The following is an 18,316-nucleotide window of genomic DNA, read 5'->3' as shown; positions in this document are numbered from 1 at the left end:
TAAATTGTTATTGCTTTTTTACTTCTATTATTTATTTTGTGTATATAGTGTAATTTATCTACGTTTTTGTAACTGAGTGTCTTGCTATCCCTTTCTGCTGTGACAATGAGAATTTCCCCACTGTGGGACTAATAAAGGATTATCTTATCTTATTATTCAGTAACTACACTGACTTCTGTGCAAACTGGTGGGGCTGTTCTTCGGTAATAGGTAAAAGTATCTAACAATGTTTTTGGCCTTCTTGGACATTTAAGGGGTTAATGATGATTTATTTGACAATTTTATTATTTACATAAATACAAAACTAGAAATTTAATTCAGCAGGGAACGCACATATCACCAATATGGGGCCAAAATGAAGAGGATGGATGCATCCATGTCTGTGGTCACTCTCAGAACGATCTGATTTTTTGTCTAATTGTCCGACAGCGTTTACAAGCACTGGACTGACTGCAGTGCTTTCATTTCCTCAAACATATCCACGAATCCCAATTAAGTATTCCAAAACAAAGCTCTTTTTCAAACTCTATTCCACAGAAGCCAATCTGAGGCTGGTCATGCAGGAACTGGGTATTGACTAAACCTCACCCTGCTGTCTTTGGAGTACTGCTGCTGTGCTGAACTTTTATTTTTTATTACTGCCAGGGCGTCTATTAGTGAACAGGAGCTGCAGTAGATTATGATATCAGACCCTCAGACCAGATCAATAGGAGTGTAAACTCAATATCTCTAACAGCATTCAAAAAGAAAAAAATATAGAGCAGCCACCTCACCTGATACCACTGCAAATACATGGCCAAACAGAGCACAGTCTGAGAGGAAACTAAGTATATTTCAGAAAGATTAATGACAGGAGAAACAGAGGCAAGCTGTAAACTGTCTGAAAATGACTGCAATGTCAGTAAGTTTAATAAAGGTTTTGAAGTTTATTTGGCCTTTATACCTTACATCTGAAATAGATTTACAATACATCAAAATTGGAGTTTTCTCATTGTTTACTTTGGGGATCTTAGTTACAGTAAGAGTGTTGTAACTAAGTTTGCCGCATGGAGCCTGTACTTCACTCTGGCTAGCTCTCACTGTGAGTTGTTGATTGGCTTCAAAACTGTGCTCTATTACAGCCACCAAGAGGAAATTCCACGTATATAGTAATGAATTCTGTGACTTCTGTGCACAATTTAGTCATCAAATACACTTCCTATGATAATAGATACGTTCATGATACAGAAACAGTCTTTAGGGGGAATCTAAGCAATTATCTGTCCAGCTGCATGGGAAAATTGGTAGGTGAGATTGCTAAGAAAACATGACCAAAGACGAAGATGACCAAAAACATGTTCTACTTTGTTAAAAGTACAAGATCCTTTAGGAATCCTTTAAATAGAGTGTTTTAAAAATGTTTTAAGTAGATAATGATTTCTTGAGGTTTCTCCACGGTTTCTCAAATTAAAGCACCTCCAAAAGTTATTAAATGATCTTGTACTTTTAACAGTGATACTAGAACCTGTTTAACTACCTAAAATAGACATTTAATTTCACCCTGTGTTAGTTTGTGCCCTGTTCTCCCCTACTGTACTTAAATTATTGCCTCTTGGGATATGTCTATACAATTCTACAATCATTACTGCACACACTGCAGATTCATACTGGATTAAAATGGCTCCATAACTATTACTGTGAGTTTGTAAACAAGAAAAACACAGCAGACACCTACTGGATTAAAAGCTCTCTACACCAACTGCAGACTCAACTAGTGTCAGACTGTGAACACAACACACTGCAGCTTCATACTGGATTTAAATCCCTTCACAATTATTACGGCCAGACTGTAACAACTACACACACTGCAGATTCATACTGGATTAAAATGACTCCACAATCATTGTTGCCAGACAGTTGCAAACACAGCACACACTGAGGAGCCATAACACATTTAAAGATTCAGTTTTTACTGACATAATGGAAAAACTACACACACTACACATACTGCAGATTCATACTGGATTAAAATCCCTCCACAATTACTGCTACACCATACAACTGATTTTGTCAGACTGTAAGCACAACAATCACTGAGGATTTCTAATTAATTAAAATAATTTCACATTTATAACAGTCAGACTATTAAAACCACACTTCAGATTCATACTGGATTAAAATCCCCCATGCTTATTACTGTCACTATAAAAACAACAAACTTTGCAGATTCATGATGAGTTGAAATCATAGATTTTGGCACCTTGAATGAATAGGGCTTAAGAAAGTATGGGTTTATATTTTATGCTAATATGTAAAGTAATACCAAGTGATTTATTTCTAGTGATAATTCTTTCAATGAGGTTAGTCTGTTTTTATGTGCATGAACAGAAATGTGTGGCCTGATTCTGCTGTGTGTTTTACATCATCGCTACTGAAAGCTGCTCTGCTTGAGAAAATCAATAACAGATAGAAACAGCACTTTCCAACCTTCACTTCCTCAGGGTCCTTCTCTCTGTCTTAAGTGTGTTATTTACGTGATGCTGCTTTCATCAGGACATAACAATGGCAAGGTAAAAAAAAACCCTGCTTCCTCAAACAACTGCACAAGCAGGGGCTTATTGCAGCTACATCTCTGATTCCATTATGCAGGCTCGGGATAAACTCTATTCAAAATAACGTTCTCAGTGGTCTAGAGGGGAGACTAAATGTACACAGCAATGCTTTTCCAGCTTTGCCGCTCAGTCCTAAGGGCCTGGAAACACAGCTCTATAAAAAACACAAACATACAGCCACTCGAACCTGAGAGAGAGAATAAAATACATACACTGCTGATTCATACTGGATTCAAATCACTCCACAACTGTAAAAAACGATCGTAAAAACTACTCGAACTACAGATTCATACTGGATTCAAATCACTCCACAACTGTAAAAAACTTTCATAAAAACTACTGAAACTACAGATTCATGCTGGATTCAAATGACTCCACAACTGTAAAAAACGATCGTAAAAACTACTCAAACTACAGATTCATTCTGGATTCAAATGACTCCACAACTGTAAAAAACGATCGTAAAAACTACTCGAACTACAGATTCATACTGGATTCAAATCACTCCACAACTGTAAAAAACGATCGTAAAAACTACTCAAACTACAGATTCATACTGGATTCAAATCACTCTACAACTGTACAAAACTATTATAAAAACTACTCAAACTACAGATTCATACTGGATTCAAATCACTCTACAACTGTACAAAACTATTAGAAAAACTACTCAAACTACAGATTCATACTGGTTGAAAACAATTATCACAAAGCTGTCAATAATTCTCACTGTTATCCTAACCATTTAGATTAATACTGGTCTAAAATCACTCCACATTTATTATCCCCAGACCATGAACACAACACATGCTATAGTTTCTACATTTCTGATTCCATTAAGCCGTGGACAAACTCTATTCTAATTAACGTCCTTAAAGGTCTGGAGAAGAGACTAAAAGTACACAGCGATGCTCTTCCAGCTCCAGCGCACAGTCCTGAGGGCCTGAAAACACAGCTCTATAAAAACACACAAACCTACAGCCACCCGAATAGGAGAGAAAGAGGGAGGAAAAAAAAGACCCGAGGTCAATCTAAATTGGCACTCTCTCCCTAAAACAGATTATCCGAACATTTTCCCTCTTTTTACAGAGTTGCCTGAGGCAGGATTTGTAACACCCCCCCCACCGCCACCAAAAAAAAGCTCATCCAAGACTCCTTGCTGCTGGAGAAGGGAAGGGATTTGGTAAAGATGGAGAACAGGATTGGTCTGGAGGGGGAACTCTGTGCTCATCTTTGTGCTGCAGAATTCTCTGGGCACGCTCAAACAAAAAGCTGCAGCAGCTTCTGTACCTCCGCCACCTCCATGGGGGGTCATTGCTATTTAGTGTAGTCCCCCCTCCCCATTTCCAGGCCCAGCCGTCACTTTAAATGAAAAAAAAAAAAAAATCAACTAAATTCCTCGAAACGTGCCCATGTTTGCATGGTTACTCACCAGGTTACAGGATGCTTATCTCAGCAGGGGGTTTACTACAAATTTGCAAAATTACACCCTCACAGAAACAACCGCCAATAACAAACCTCATAGGGTTCACTGAAGTACACTGAAATACACATAAATAAAGAAGAAACTGCTGATTGTTTGATATTTAAAGTTGTAAGAAGTCTCTCTTAACGATAGGCTTTATATTAAAAAACATAAATTTCCTCTATAACAATTTAAAGCATCTTAGCAATAACAATGTCATCAGGCGAGTGTTACAAATATAAAGGGCTCATATCCTACACTTTGTATGTATTTGAATAATATCCCTCTGGTCCAATTATGATGTTTTATGTTTGAATACAAACTGAATTCTGGGCACTACTGGAGTATAAAAACTAATTTTAAAATATACATTTAAAATGCTATCTGCGGATATCAGGAGGAACTTCAGACTGTACAAACAACACCCACTGTTTCACACTATATTACAATTGTGGCACAATTATCACTGTGACATTGTTAAAATGACACATTGCAGATTTACACTGGATTAAAATCTCTCCGTGATTTCTACTGTCAGTCTGTAAGCACTGCAAATACTAGAAAATCCATAGTGAATTGAATACTGCAGATTCACAATGGATTAAAAACTCTGTGTTTATTACTGTCACTATAAAACAACAAACTGCAGATTCATACTGGAATAAAATCTCTACACAAGTATTACTGTCAGTCTATAAAAACAACAAACTGCAGATTCATACTGGAATAAAATCTCTACACAAGTATTACTGTCAGTCTATAAAAACAACAAACTGCAGATTCATACTGGAATAAAATCTCTACACAAGTATTACTGTCAGTCTATAAAAACAACAAACTGCAGATTCATACTGGAATAAATCTCTACACAAGTATTACTGTAAGTCTATAAAAACAACAAACTGCAGATTCATACTGGGTTGAAATTAGCATCGGACACAAAATACTGACATCGGTCAGGCCCTACTGACGTACTGTAGACTGTTGGGTTTGATTTTTCAAGGTATGATAAGTAAATGTAGACTGTACAGAACGAAGACTTGAAGACTATGATAAACTAGTCTACTTCAGGCGCATTAGTCCGCTATGCAGTGTAACTGAATGTTAATGATGATTTGGCTTTGCTTGCTCCTAACCGAACTCCAGCAGACCTCGACTCTACAGCTCTATTTAATAATACAAAAATGCTTCATCACCTGATATAAAGGCACAAATCTCTGGAAAAATGTGTCAGAACTGGAACAAACTGATTACTAAACTCAACTTGAGCTGAACAGTGAGCCATATTGAAACTGTGACCTGGGTTTTTCTTGTGATGTTATGGGAATCAATTTACGCATATCTATAACTATTTAGCTTACAGATTAGCACCATTCATTCATAGTAATGAGACACAACACAGGCCAGCCAATCAGAACAGAGGTCATTTACATATATATTAATCTTAAAGGCACATGAATGCAGAGAGAGAGAGAGAGTGAAAGATTTTCAAACCTGGATCAGTGAGAGGTCCTCCAGATGTAGCCTGAAGAGATGATTTCTGGAAGAGAGAGAAACGAAGACAGTAAGTGTCATTTAGATGGTAAAGTGCGGAAAGCTGTTGCAGTGAGGGTCAGAAGGGTCCATGGTGTTGATTGTCTATTTCTGTGAATTGTACTTTTGTAAATATGGGTTATAATACTACTACTACTACTACTACTACTAATAATAATAATAATAATAATAATAATAATTACAGTCCAGAGGAGAAGGTCTAGAGATTTTTTAAACATTCTCTGCATATGAGATTTCTGAATATCTAGTCAAAAAGTCAAAAAGTTCAGACCCACCTGAGTAAAGGATATTGTTTCATAATCTTAATGATGTTTTAAAGTCTAAACACATGATATTAATCTTATTTTAAGATCAGTAAAAATAGCATCTATTTATTAACGTACTATGTTAGCTATTAGTATTAGTTGTTTCCTGTTTAGGCAATATATACAGTCGAGTGTATACACACATTCTGTTGATGTTAAAAGCATAAATAAGTGAAACAGTGTTCTACAGGAAACAAATCTAAACATACACATTTTTTTCTGTATATTTTGAACCAGTATTTGGATTCATATTTATATTTAGAATTTTTGTGCCACTATTTTTTGCTTATGCTACAGTTTAATAGTAATTTTTAAAATTGCATTTAAATTGCATGTATATATTGTTTAAAATGTTTAAACTGCATTATTGTATACTTATATACAATATATCTTTATTCATTAATTAATTTATTTACTTATTTTAAATATATACACACACCAAGTCATTAGCAGCAGATCTCTTAAAGTTGCAAGGGGGGGAGTTGTCCTGTGAGCACACTGGTAAATATTTTAATTGAATTGAAAGTAAAGAAGGTAAAACGTCAAATCTAATAGGTGTCTCCAAATGTTTGCCTGTTTCTGTATATGAATGTTAACTCAAAGTATGTAAAATTGAAAGGGTCTAGGTCTGTGGAAGTGGCCTAAGGCTTTTGGACTCTGGTCGGTAGATGAGGCCTGAGGCTGACTATGCAGTGAAGGAGAAATCCAGTCTTTAACAAAGCTGCACAAAACCTCACCTCAGGGTGCTAAATTACAGTGGACTCTCTGAAAGCGACTTCATTTGTGAATGCAGACTAAACATCAGTTTATATCACATATAAATCTCATTTTGAAAGTTCCTCGTTTAATGGTTTTATGTCTAGCATGTTTATACACATCTGTCAGACCTCATGAAGGCTACGCCTGTTTCTGGACAGTAATTAGAGCACAGCCGTGTACCAAACGAAATTATAGCCAGTAGGAATTACCAGTAGAAAATGTCATCCACAAATGGAGGAGTACACAACTGCTGAACTGGTCCTGCTCTCAGTTGCAGCTGATGAATGTTTCCATTAGTTGGAGAAAGTGCAGCTATTCCATATTGCTTTAGCTACTGAGCCTAGTTAATTAAAACTTCTATTTCACAGACCAGATTTCTCCACAGGTACAGTAACTCTTACTAAGGCTTCTCAGCATGCCTTTAAAAGAATTAAATGTTAGATGACATAGAGTTAATCAAATTCTAAACCTGATTAAAGCTTGTTTAACAAAAGCAAACCGTGACTAATAGAGCTGGGCCTTCAGTTCGGGCTACAACTGTTTCTACTATGGGACTCTAGTAGCATGTGAATTAGACACGACCATGTTTTGCCCTTTCCACATGAGAAACTGCCCTCCTCCCACCTCCTGACTCATCAGTAGACCTGCGAAAGTGGCATTATTTTGGGGAATAGTGGCTCATGACAGGGTTATGGGTTCAATACCCAGGCTCGGCAAGTTGCCCCTGTTGGGCCCTTAAAGTCCCTTAACCCTATCTGCTTCTCGGGCACCACAGCAATGGCAGCCCACCGCTCCAGGCATGTGTGCTCACTGTCACTGTGTGTGTTTGATCACTAGTGTGTGAATATGTGTGTCACCTGCATGGATGTGTTTAAGGCAGAGGCCAAATTCCATCTATGTGCAACAAAAATGATGAATATAGTGGTCTTGTCTTGTCATTGGCTCTGTCATCAGTTTAATCCCATATGATGCCACAGCCATCTATGGCCAGGAATCCCAGAGAGCACAGCTGGCGGGGTGGGTGGGTGGTCACACAGCAAATTTTCCAGTGTTGAATTGATACTTACAGTGTTACATCAACAGGCATAGTGTTGTAATTAACACTCACAGTGATTATTTAACACTGGCAAACGTGCCGTCTAAGATAACCCTACCTCTCCCCCATTACTCAGCATGATGCTACCCAACACAGGTCTCTGAACATAAATGAGCAGTTAGTGTTTTCTGAGGAGCTCGCTGAGCTCTAGTAAATCCAGGAAGCTCATGCTTGGGGGCAATTAAGTAAATTATTAAATTGTAGAGAAAAAAAACAATAAACAAACAACCAAAAAAAGATCGAACAACAATGATGGTTGATTAAATTTAAATAATAAATCTTATTATTATTATAGACAGTGATGTGGAATAGCTGAAAGCCTACAGTCTACTTTCCAGTGCCAGTTCCAGACTATGAGTCTAAAGTAATTTATTTAGTACAGCAGAATTTTATCACCAGTAATAATGAAACTTCACAAATTATTACTGCACATGAAAAAACAGAACTAACCGAAATCTGCCCTTAAATCATGTTACCTGTGCATGTAAGAGCTCAATAATGGCTTGTATTACATGATGATGCAGCCATGAAGAGTGTTTTCCAGCTCAGGCCTCTGTGATTAAGGCCCATTTACTGTATCGACATGTCTATTGATCGACTTCTTCTGCATTACTACTACAACCTCCCTGAGCCCATCAGCCATCAATACCACTCTAACCCAGGCTTTCAGCACATTTACTCATTCTCTACAGAACTAATGTATTGGCAGCTTTGCATCTGTCTGAGAGCATAGTAAATAGCTGTAAACTGTGCGGTAAGTAACTACACTTAACATCATATTTTACCAGCTTAAATCTGAAGACTACAGTACTGTGTTCGAACATCACAAAAAGGGTACAGAAGCACAACAGATTTTACAGTTAACACCTTATTTAAAGGGTACTTACACTGAGACTTCATAACACACACATATATGCACTGAGTAACATATTTAAAGATTGTAAAAAAAAAACTAAAATATTTGTTCTTATAATTCTCTCCTCTGAGGTTCCTCAATGATGTGAATGGCCAGAGCTAAACTGCTGTAGCCTGAGCAGACAAATATACAACTGTCTGCAAATATTTATGTGATGACGTGATGTTCTATGTGAAAAAAACGCTTACTGATCACTTTAAATGACCAAACACTCACTTGGGAAAAAAACACAGCGCACCCAACAAGAACAAAAGCATTGTACATCTTTTATACAGCGATAAAACATGGTAGCTCTCAGAAAGAGCTGATCAATTCTACATGCTGATCTATTTAACTGTGTGCAGCATGGACATGCACATACCACAGCTCAGCTGGAACCAGATTTCCACCAGTAAACACATACTCAACCAGCCAGTTTCTAGTCCACCAGCAGAATGAGAATTAGTGGGCCTGCAGAAAAGAGTGTACCTGGTTATCACTGAACTGATAACACAGTGCGGAGGTATGAATACTTCATGAATGTAGTATTGTGGTATAAGTGTTGGTTCTTTAATAACAGCAGTGGTTTTATTTAGATTACAGCAGAAGTACAGCAGAAGTACAGCAACACATATTGAAGTCTTATAATCACATCACAGTCACCCAGACTCATTAAAGACTGTATGAAAGATCTATAAAAGATTATCTTGGACAACTTTATAAATATATTAGCTTGGTCTGTACACTATAACATCTCTGTGGTTATAGTTCGGAGAACAGACCTGTGTTCTGCTACTTGCTCCTTAACGCCAGCATATGTCCTTTTATGAACAGCAATAATCATTAAGTTATATGCCTGTTTAATTTATACGAACAGTGGGTCGGGAAAGTAAACTGTGCGTGACTCTTAGAGCCCTCTACTCCTCAAACAGAGAGTCATATTAAACAGACATCAATCAAAACAGAGAGGGTAACGCCTGTGGGATCAGACATTTAAACAACTGAACATGACAGAGATCCTCAGCACAACACACTGCCTCCAGTGCTTCAGCAGTGCTATATAACACTTTTACAAAGTAAAGAAAAATGAAAGCAAAGAAGCTCTGAGGGTTGTTCCAGATATGTACTTTAAACAATATCTCAGAAAGGGAGAATAAGAACCTCTTACTGAGTGATGCCACTGAAGAATCACTACTAGTTCCTATTAATAATAATAAGGTTTTCTTAAGAAAAAAGTAGTTATTTTTTGGTTTGTGCAAATAACCCTTTTAGCATGTTTATTTTATTTTATTTAATGAAATGATGAGGAATTGGCTAATTCTGTCAATGCTAAACATGTGTTATAAAGCTCTTCTGTAGGTCTGCAGTATTACTCTTTAGTTTAAGGGCTTAGAAAGCCATTTACTTCATAAAATATAATTTTAAGTCATCTTGTAAATAATGACATTTTCTGTTTATAAATACAGCAGGTAGTCTTCAAATACAGTGTTATCAAAGCTTTAAACTCCATTAAATTCTATTTTTATATTTTTATGCCTCGTTATCAAAGATGATGAAAGTGCATACGCTGTAATGACAGTAGTGATATGAAACCAGGGACAAAACCTGCACAAAAAAGAACATAAAGGCAAAATAGGCCTAAAAACACTTTCATTGTAAAGGCTGCTGAATTTATGCACCTTGCAATGTTTGTTAACTGTAATCTGGACTAATAACGCCGAGTCTCCTGTGTCTACTAGCTTTGCCCTGGAGTCTAAGCCACTGTGTGGATTTATGAGCAGCCTCAATGTTCCCTGACCTTGATGAACATCAGAGTCTGCTCGGCTGGAGCCCGTCCACACACACCATTAGGCCCGAGAGCAAGTGGCATGCTCTGAAGCTTGGGCAGGAAAACCTATCCGCCCTGGGGACCAGCAGTCAAACTAAAGCGATCACAGAGCAGCGACCATACATGACCAGAGACTTCCCCTTCACTGTTCACTCTGAGCGCCATCGATTCTCTATCTGAGCCAAAGCCTGCAGCACTGCCGGGCATTTTAGCTGCAGTAGAGCTGGCTTGCATTTCTCCCTTTGTTCAAATTCAAATTAAGAAATATTTGTTGCTTTTTGTTCTCCGTATAGATTTTACTGCTGCAGCCAAATTAAGTCATTACATATAAGAAAGTAGTGTCTTTATCCAGCTTTGTATTTACTTAATTTGCCTCCTATTCAAATCTATACATGCTTAAATTAGTAACAAAGATTCTGGTGAAACTGTGGACTTCAGTTAGCACCCGGTTAAGAAATAGGACAGCACACTGTAAGCAAAAATTAGGCTATATAGTGCTAAAATATTATATTTATCAATTATGTGTAACCATTATAATATTATGTATTGCACTTTTCTGTCATGGTTCAACATGAGACCATTGCCTTTACTAAATAATCCTTGAAGAACGCCTTTCTTAATAGTGTAGGGTAAGCCAACCACACACAAGTCACCGAGACAGCAATAAGTGCAAGCCTGACCATTATTTCCACTGTATCAATTATTATAACATGATATTTGCAGGCTAAGTTAGCTTTGGTGGGTTAAGTTAGCTTTTGCTTGCTAGTTAGCTTTTGCACACTAGCTAGCTTTTACTCACAGAGAATGCAGTTCCACTGCTCCACGGCTGTTGGGGGGGCTAAATACCACTTTATACATGCCTGACATTAGCAAGTAGGTTCATGTTTATCTGCTCCAGAGAGTCCTATTCTATTGGCAATACAACATCCTCTATTCGTCCATTCATCATATAAGCTAATTAGAAAGAAACTAAGCCAATAAACCCTGTACAGGGAATGTCAGCTGTTGATAACAGCAAATCTATTGCTTCACGTTCTCTCACTGGGCTCAGTACTTCTATTGCTTTTAGAAGCTTAATCCAACAGCACTTAAGCCTTGTTGTTCTCCTGTAATTACTAACGCCCCCTAATGAGTCAGGTAGGTAACAGCCTAAAACACAGTTCTGGTTACTGCAACTCAAAATAATCTGCTCAGCCACAACCAAATGCAAGCACCAGTAAACTGTGTGCATTGTCAAGCACAAGATTAACCTCAAAAGAAAGAATCATCAAAATACATGCTACCAAAAAAGGTGACTGCAATATCTAGATCTTCCAATCTTTCAAACACAGCCTGTTTGCTTCATGCAGTCAGTGGTGTAAAATTGAAGTGCATTTTCAAATCTGCACGACTTCAGTCCCTTCTTGTGTTTGTGTAGTTTTCTTCACTTCTTCCAAGGCCATCTAGTTCTGGAAGCTGTCGAGGTAAGAACTCTTCGGGAGAGTTCTGCTGACGGACTGAGTTGTGAGAAGTCTTTGAGTGAATGTGCCATCCTGTTTTAGAAAAATAATCACAGCTCAAGTGCTTGTTGTGATGGGAGAAAAAAGACCAAAGAGCTTCCAGCCTGACTTTAAAGCTGTATTTTCTGAGCCGTGTGAGAGCTATTACAGACCGGACTGCAACATGAGCTCCTTTAAAAAGACAAACTTCAAGGACATGGCACTCTGGTGATGAAGTCAGAGTGAACACTCTGAATCAAGTATATGTAAACAACTCAACATCCTGAGGAGGATGAGGACTGCTCAACAGAAATGTCCTGTGCCTCTTCTACTCACCGGGGCAGTACTGATGAAATTATCTGTATTACAGTATTTTAAAAAAATACACAGTATACTCCAAGAATTGAAGGTGCCCGAATGGATTCTTAGAATGCCATAAAAGAACCAAATCTGGTTCACTTAGATCCTTTTTTTGTTTTGTAAATAGCATAGAATCTTTGTGCAATGCCATAGAACAACCACTTTTGGTCCCCAATATGTGGTTCTTTTCATAATGGATGTACATGCAATACAATGTGCTCCACATAACGTTAATGTTCTAAGAAGAACCCTTCAACTGGTATAGAACCTTTGCATTATACCTTTGTTCTGTTCTACACAGTCACACATCTCTTTCTCAAAGGTGGTTTTATTACAACCCTTATCAAACAACCCTTTAATTAAGAATGCATTACATACATCCAACCAGGTGAAAACTACAATCACAAAAAGGAAAATTAACATTTATTTAGTTTTATGAACATTGGGCAGTCTTAATAACATCGCTATTTCTCATCAAGTATTATAATATTTAAACTCATGTTAAAAAAAAGAGTCATTATGTAGCTCTTTCCTTATCACACGAAGGCTAGCATGCTCTTCCTCTGAGACACATGTCCCATCCACTAACACAATGGCACTGGAGCTCAACACGCTTGGAGGAGAGCACTAACTGTTAATTGAATTACAGGCATCTATGGTGAAAGAGTGGAAGAGGACCATCTGGAGATTAATAAACTGGGGATCAAACTCATGATCTCCCAATAGGGACAACATATAGATCACCGCCCCACCCGGGAACCTGGCCATATTTTTAAAATATTTTTACTGTTCTTTCGAGACAACGTCCTGTAAGTTGTGAGGTGGGGCCTCCATGAATCACATCAATTAGACTTAGGTGCCCATGACCCTGTCGCCAGTTCACTGGTTGTCCGTTATTGTCCACTGCATAGTGGGAGGAGCCCACAAGACTGGCTCTTGTCAAAGTGGCTCAGATTCTTATGCTTGACCATTTTTCCTGCTTCAAGAACTTCACTTGCTGCCTAATATAACCTCCCCTTGACAAATGGCACTGTAGATGAAGATAATCCATGTTTTTAACTTCACCTGTCCTAATGTTATGATGGTCCTAATGTTATGGCTGCTTGGTGTGGACTTTATCACTACAGCAACAATACGTCATTTGAGATATATATAGAAAATTTACTAATTTCAGGACAAAACAGAGCCACAGAACATATAGATCACCGCCCCACTCGGAAACCTGGCCATATTTTAAAATATTTTTACTGTTCTTTCAGGACAACTGATGTAAACCTACAAGATCACTTGTTCCGATCAACGTCAATTGTCAAAACACTTGTTGATGTGCAAAGGCATCAAAATTGACAAATACAACTTTTATGACAATGTAGATCAATGTCCATTCTCCTGAAAGGCTTCATTTAGCTGTATCCGTGCTTCCCTTCAGTCAAGCATTATCAGTTGTTATTTATCAACCACAAAATAAGCATTTTGTGCAGCACTGATATTGAAACTGTTACAAATATATATGGGCATATTCATCTGGTCACCTGGGACGGCTTGACTTTGGGTTTACCTGCCTTCTGACAGAACAGCCAAAGGTATCTGACTTGTAAAAACCTGTATAGTGAGAACGCTCTACTTTCATAAGCTAAATTGAATGTACAGCATAGCCTTAGCCATCACTTTGGTATGTGTTTATCATAACCTGAAGGAGAAACCTACACTAAATATGTTGAATTTTCTTCTAAAATGAAAGACGACTCCTATTTGCCAGAGAGAAAAGTAATTATTCTTCTGGCCCCAGCTCCATGGGTGAATGGCCTGCTAACGGTCCTTCATCTGAAACCTGCAGTTGTCACTAAATAATTGCTTGGAGACTTTCCCAGCTGCCAACAGATTTTCGTCTCTCGCTTTTTTTTTTTTCTTTTGCGGTGTGGAAAATGAGGACAGGACGATATAGAAGCCTATGTGGAAATCATCACACTGCTTAATTAAAGATGGACACAGACAGACTAATAGTGGTCCTACATTTTTGTACAGTTTCATTTTCAATGTATGAACGTTTCCCGTGAGCCTTCACCAAGTGACAGGATGTATCCCACCCTTAATAGTGAAGGTAAAGAGAGACCTTTATTATGTGCCAGTATTAGAGTAGCTGTAGGTAACTGTACCACTGTGATATTTACACAGAAGGAAGTGCAGTCCATATTGCAGAGTGTATGTAATTAAATATGCTAATTAACGTGGATTTACATACATACAGTTAACACAGTGTGTTTGACCATTCGACTTGTCTGTAGTTGTTTGGGCTGAAACCCAGCTGCTCATGCTCCGCTGTATGTGGCTCTGACAGTATCTGTGATTGTAGGTCTTCTCGTTCAAACACAGCTATTAAACAGCTTTTAAAGTGACACCTTCAGCACCTTCGACTGACTGTTCTGGACAGCACTCACAAAAGTAAGAGGCTGCATTCATGGAGCTAAACCCTTGACTATTAACATAACATATATGATCTATACAGTCACTGGGGAGCCCATGCAGCCACTGCTGCTCTCGTTGAATGGTGGTAATGAAGACTGGAGACCGTGGTCACTGTTCAACAACAGATCTGACCATTTGAGGCATGGACTCCACCGGACCTCTGAAAGTGTCCTCTAGTATCTCATACCAAAACATTAGCATTTAAGTCCTCTAAGTTGTAAGGTGGGGCCTCCATGGATCACATCAATTAGACTTAGGTGCCCATGACCCTGTCTATATATATACATGACCCTATATATATACAAAAATTGACTAATTTCAGGACAAAACAGAGCCATGCTGACCCTTAACTGAAATTTCACATGGTAGGTCAGTTTGAGTCCATTACCTTGCGCCCACAATCAGCTCGTTCTGCCCAGGGTCAAAGGTCAGCTGCGAATAATCCACCGTACCCTCTGCTCTGAAGCGACGGATCCATGGCTCAATTTCTGCAACAGAAGAGATGAAGCATGTCAGATCACATGGTGTGTGTGTTTATGTGTGCGCATCCCTCTCTATGCCCTGTGGTGTATTAACCCTTGGCCTTGGTATCAGAGCCTCGGACTGAGGCCTAAAAGGCGTAAACACATCATCACAGCTGTCTAACTGCTGCTGAGCTGTGTGATCGCTGATATGCTACAGCTTCTGGCTAGACTAATTTCACACTTCTCCACCTTCTTTGTTGTGGGTTTTTAGGTACTGCCTTATCTGTTTGAATTTAACTGTACATACAAAATGATTTACATATTCATATTTTTTTTCATACTTTTTATACATACTTTATATACATTTCTATATAACTCATGCAATGTATATTTAAATATTTCAAACTAGACAACATGTGTTTATATGTTCAGATGTTCTGTTAAAATATTTTGGGACCTTAAATATTAAAAAAATACACTACATATTTAAGTCATTTTTGTCAAGTTACCTGACTAGTCATTTACAAAAAATATTTTATTTGAACTTCATCATTGGTGTTGTGCAGCTTATTACTTATTACTTGAAACCTGAAAATCTGCACTGGACAATTCGGTTAGAATAATTTTGAACACCAACGTGGTTTTACACTATTTAAAACAGTGGGTCCAAACTTTTAGGCATACACTATGTATTATATGCTATTTGAATTTGTCAGATAGCACAGTATGATGCATTGTCTTGCTTCTTATACCAGTAGCTCAGTGTCATCGGAAAGACACAGAGAGGGGATACAGAGAAGAGAAATCGATTAGGGCACATTAATGGAGAAAGAGGTGACGGAGAGGGAAACCCTCTGATTAAACTTAATTGCCATTTATGACTATGTGTTTCACTCCAATATTAACAGTCTCAGTAAATCTCAGCTGTCATTTCCACCATGATTGGTTCTAATTCCGATGTAGAATTGAGTAGAGTGAATCTGGTGACACACATACACACCTGGTAGCTTTCCTTGATGTTTCTGCTGTTATTTACTTTAGTAGTTGTTTTTTATAGTGGAAAATGCCCTTTTCAGTGTTCTCCAGCTCTATCCTCAGTTTCAGCTAATGAGTTAAATTGCCATCTCAATTAAATTCATTCAGGGCAGTGAGGTGAATATATATGTTTGTTTTGTATCCTAAAGTGTAAGGAGAAGCTTTACACTGAAAGGTTTCTAATACTGCCATTTCCAAAATTGTGTCACTATTCAAATTGTTATGGACTGACTGGGGGAAGCTGTGGCCTAAAGGTTAGAAAAGCGGGGTTGGGACCAGAAAAAAATGTCCCAGACAAGCAGGAAATGAGGGTGGGGGAGTAAAAGGAGAGCGCTGAGATGTCCTTGAGCCCCAACTACTCCCTGGGTGCTGAGGTGCATGCAACGTGTGTGTTCACGGCCACAGTTGGATTAAATGTGGAGGCTACATTCCATTGTCCTGCTGCGCATTAGTTATATAGGTTGATCCAAATCTTACTTTAAAATTTCCTCACAATCAACATGTCTCTAGGATCTCAGAGCTATAAATACTACTATAGTTTTCAGCAAGAAAGGCTAAAAGATAAAACACACCATCAAGAGCAAACTAAAACAATAACAGGGTAAATCATTAATTCTATTTAGAGAATTAATTAAGAGATCTTTCTTCTGATAATAGCAGTGTATTTCAGATGCGGGGAACGAGAAGAGACTTTACTTATTGTTGATACTCCTCTAGGGGCTGTTTTTCACTCTAAGAAAAGGCGTGTAATGCATCCAAACTTCAGCAGCTATCCCAGAAGACCCACAACATCAGTGACTTCACTTCTTCACTGTAAATCTCTCTTTCCCCTACGGGACGAGCTTCAGTTCAGTGAGAATGCAACTTTTAAGTGAATATGGATCCGCTTCATCTGGATTTACAATCTGTCTTTTGCGTAAATGACTCTATGCTTGGCCCTGAATACTCTTCTAAGACTTTTAAAGAACGTTCCAACTCCGACAAAGTGAAGTTGATGACAGGAATTTAGGATAACTATCAAGAGACACAGCTGAGAAAGCTTCAGACCACTTAAATGTGTTTAAATCAGATTTAAATCTATTATGTAAATAAGCTTCATCCAGATAATGATACTCAAGACACACGAAATGACCAGGTGTAGACGGGATCTCTAAGTGTATCCGTCTTTCAGGCCACATTTGACAAGAAAACCAATCTCCCAGGAAATTGGCGTCACCTCCTCCAGCTATTCTACATATGGGGTAGACCACACTCCCTGGACTGCCACCAGGGGCAACAGGGATATTGCTGCTCCTTCCAGAGTTTCTCTGCTGACTTTAATTTAGCAGCCTCTTTTGCTGTCCTTCATGTTGAGCAAGCTAGCTTAAATAGTTGCACATTTTGCATGGGATACCAGTCATATTAAACCCCAGGTGTAAACAGGATCAATGGCTCTCACTGGCTCATTGAAACATTCTGCTCTTTTTAAGTCTTAATGACAGACTTACAACTGGGTGTTTTAGCAGTTTTTGGTGTGAACTGGTGTGAAAGAGTGTAGGTGCCCATTCAGAATAGTTCAGCCAAGCTGAATCTGCCAGACCCTTTTAAAGCCAGTCTGGAAATGCCTGCTTCACACATGGCCATGCTTTTGGCTCCTCTCAACTCATTTTGAGGCAGATGGACAGTAATATGGTGGCCGGCACTACGAAGGCCGGCACTACGAAGGCATGCTAACGGCAAAGCACCTGACACTGCAGCTCTTTCATATTTCATATTTTTCCACCATCTGAGAGAAGCGGAGGACAGCACACAGTGCCTGAAGTCACAGTATTTCTGATTTTAACTGTGGGTAAATTAACCGATTAGCTGCATGTGTCCCTGTTGCACTGTAGGATTCTTTCCCTAATCGGGGAAGCTGCTATACCCCCTCCTCAAATGGACATTGGGTTTACAGCATGGGCAGGGATGTATGTTAAAGTACGTTCTAGCATGTGGTCATACTTGTACAAGATGATACTTGTACAAAACATTATGACCACCT

General features: G+C 38.4%; 1 protein-coding gene across 4 annotated transcripts in view; it reads right to left on the bottom strand.

Moving 5' to 3' along the window:
• sema5a (sema domain, seven thrombospondin repeats (type 1 and type 1-like), transmembrane domain (TM) and short cytoplasmic domain, (semaphorin) 5A) overlaps positions 1-18,316 on the bottom strand; it is a 192,529-nt gene that overhangs the window by 108,507 nt on the left and 65,706 nt on the right. For all 4 annotated transcript variants that reach the window (XM_072688679.1, XM_072688672.1, XM_072688694.1 and 1 more), the window contains 2 exons: positions 15,186-15,285; positions 5,551-5,596 (listed from right to left, as the gene is read on the bottom strand). In XM_072688679.1, coding sequence (XP_072544780.1) covers positions 5,551-5,596; positions 15,186-15,285 — 146 coding nt within the window. The remainder of the gene's footprint in view (positions 1-5,550; positions 5,597-15,185; positions 15,286-18,316) is intronic.

The sequence above is a fragment of the Salminus brasiliensis genome, chromosome 1 (genome assembly GCF_030463535.1).
Source record: "Salminus brasiliensis chromosome 1, fSalBra1.hap2, whole genome shotgun sequence".
NCBI lineage: Eukaryota > Metazoa > Chordata > Actinopteri > Characiformes > Bryconidae > Salminus > Salminus brasiliensis.
The sequence above is the reverse complement of the archived record's forward strand: the minus strand, read 5'-3'. Positions and strand labels throughout refer to the sequence as shown.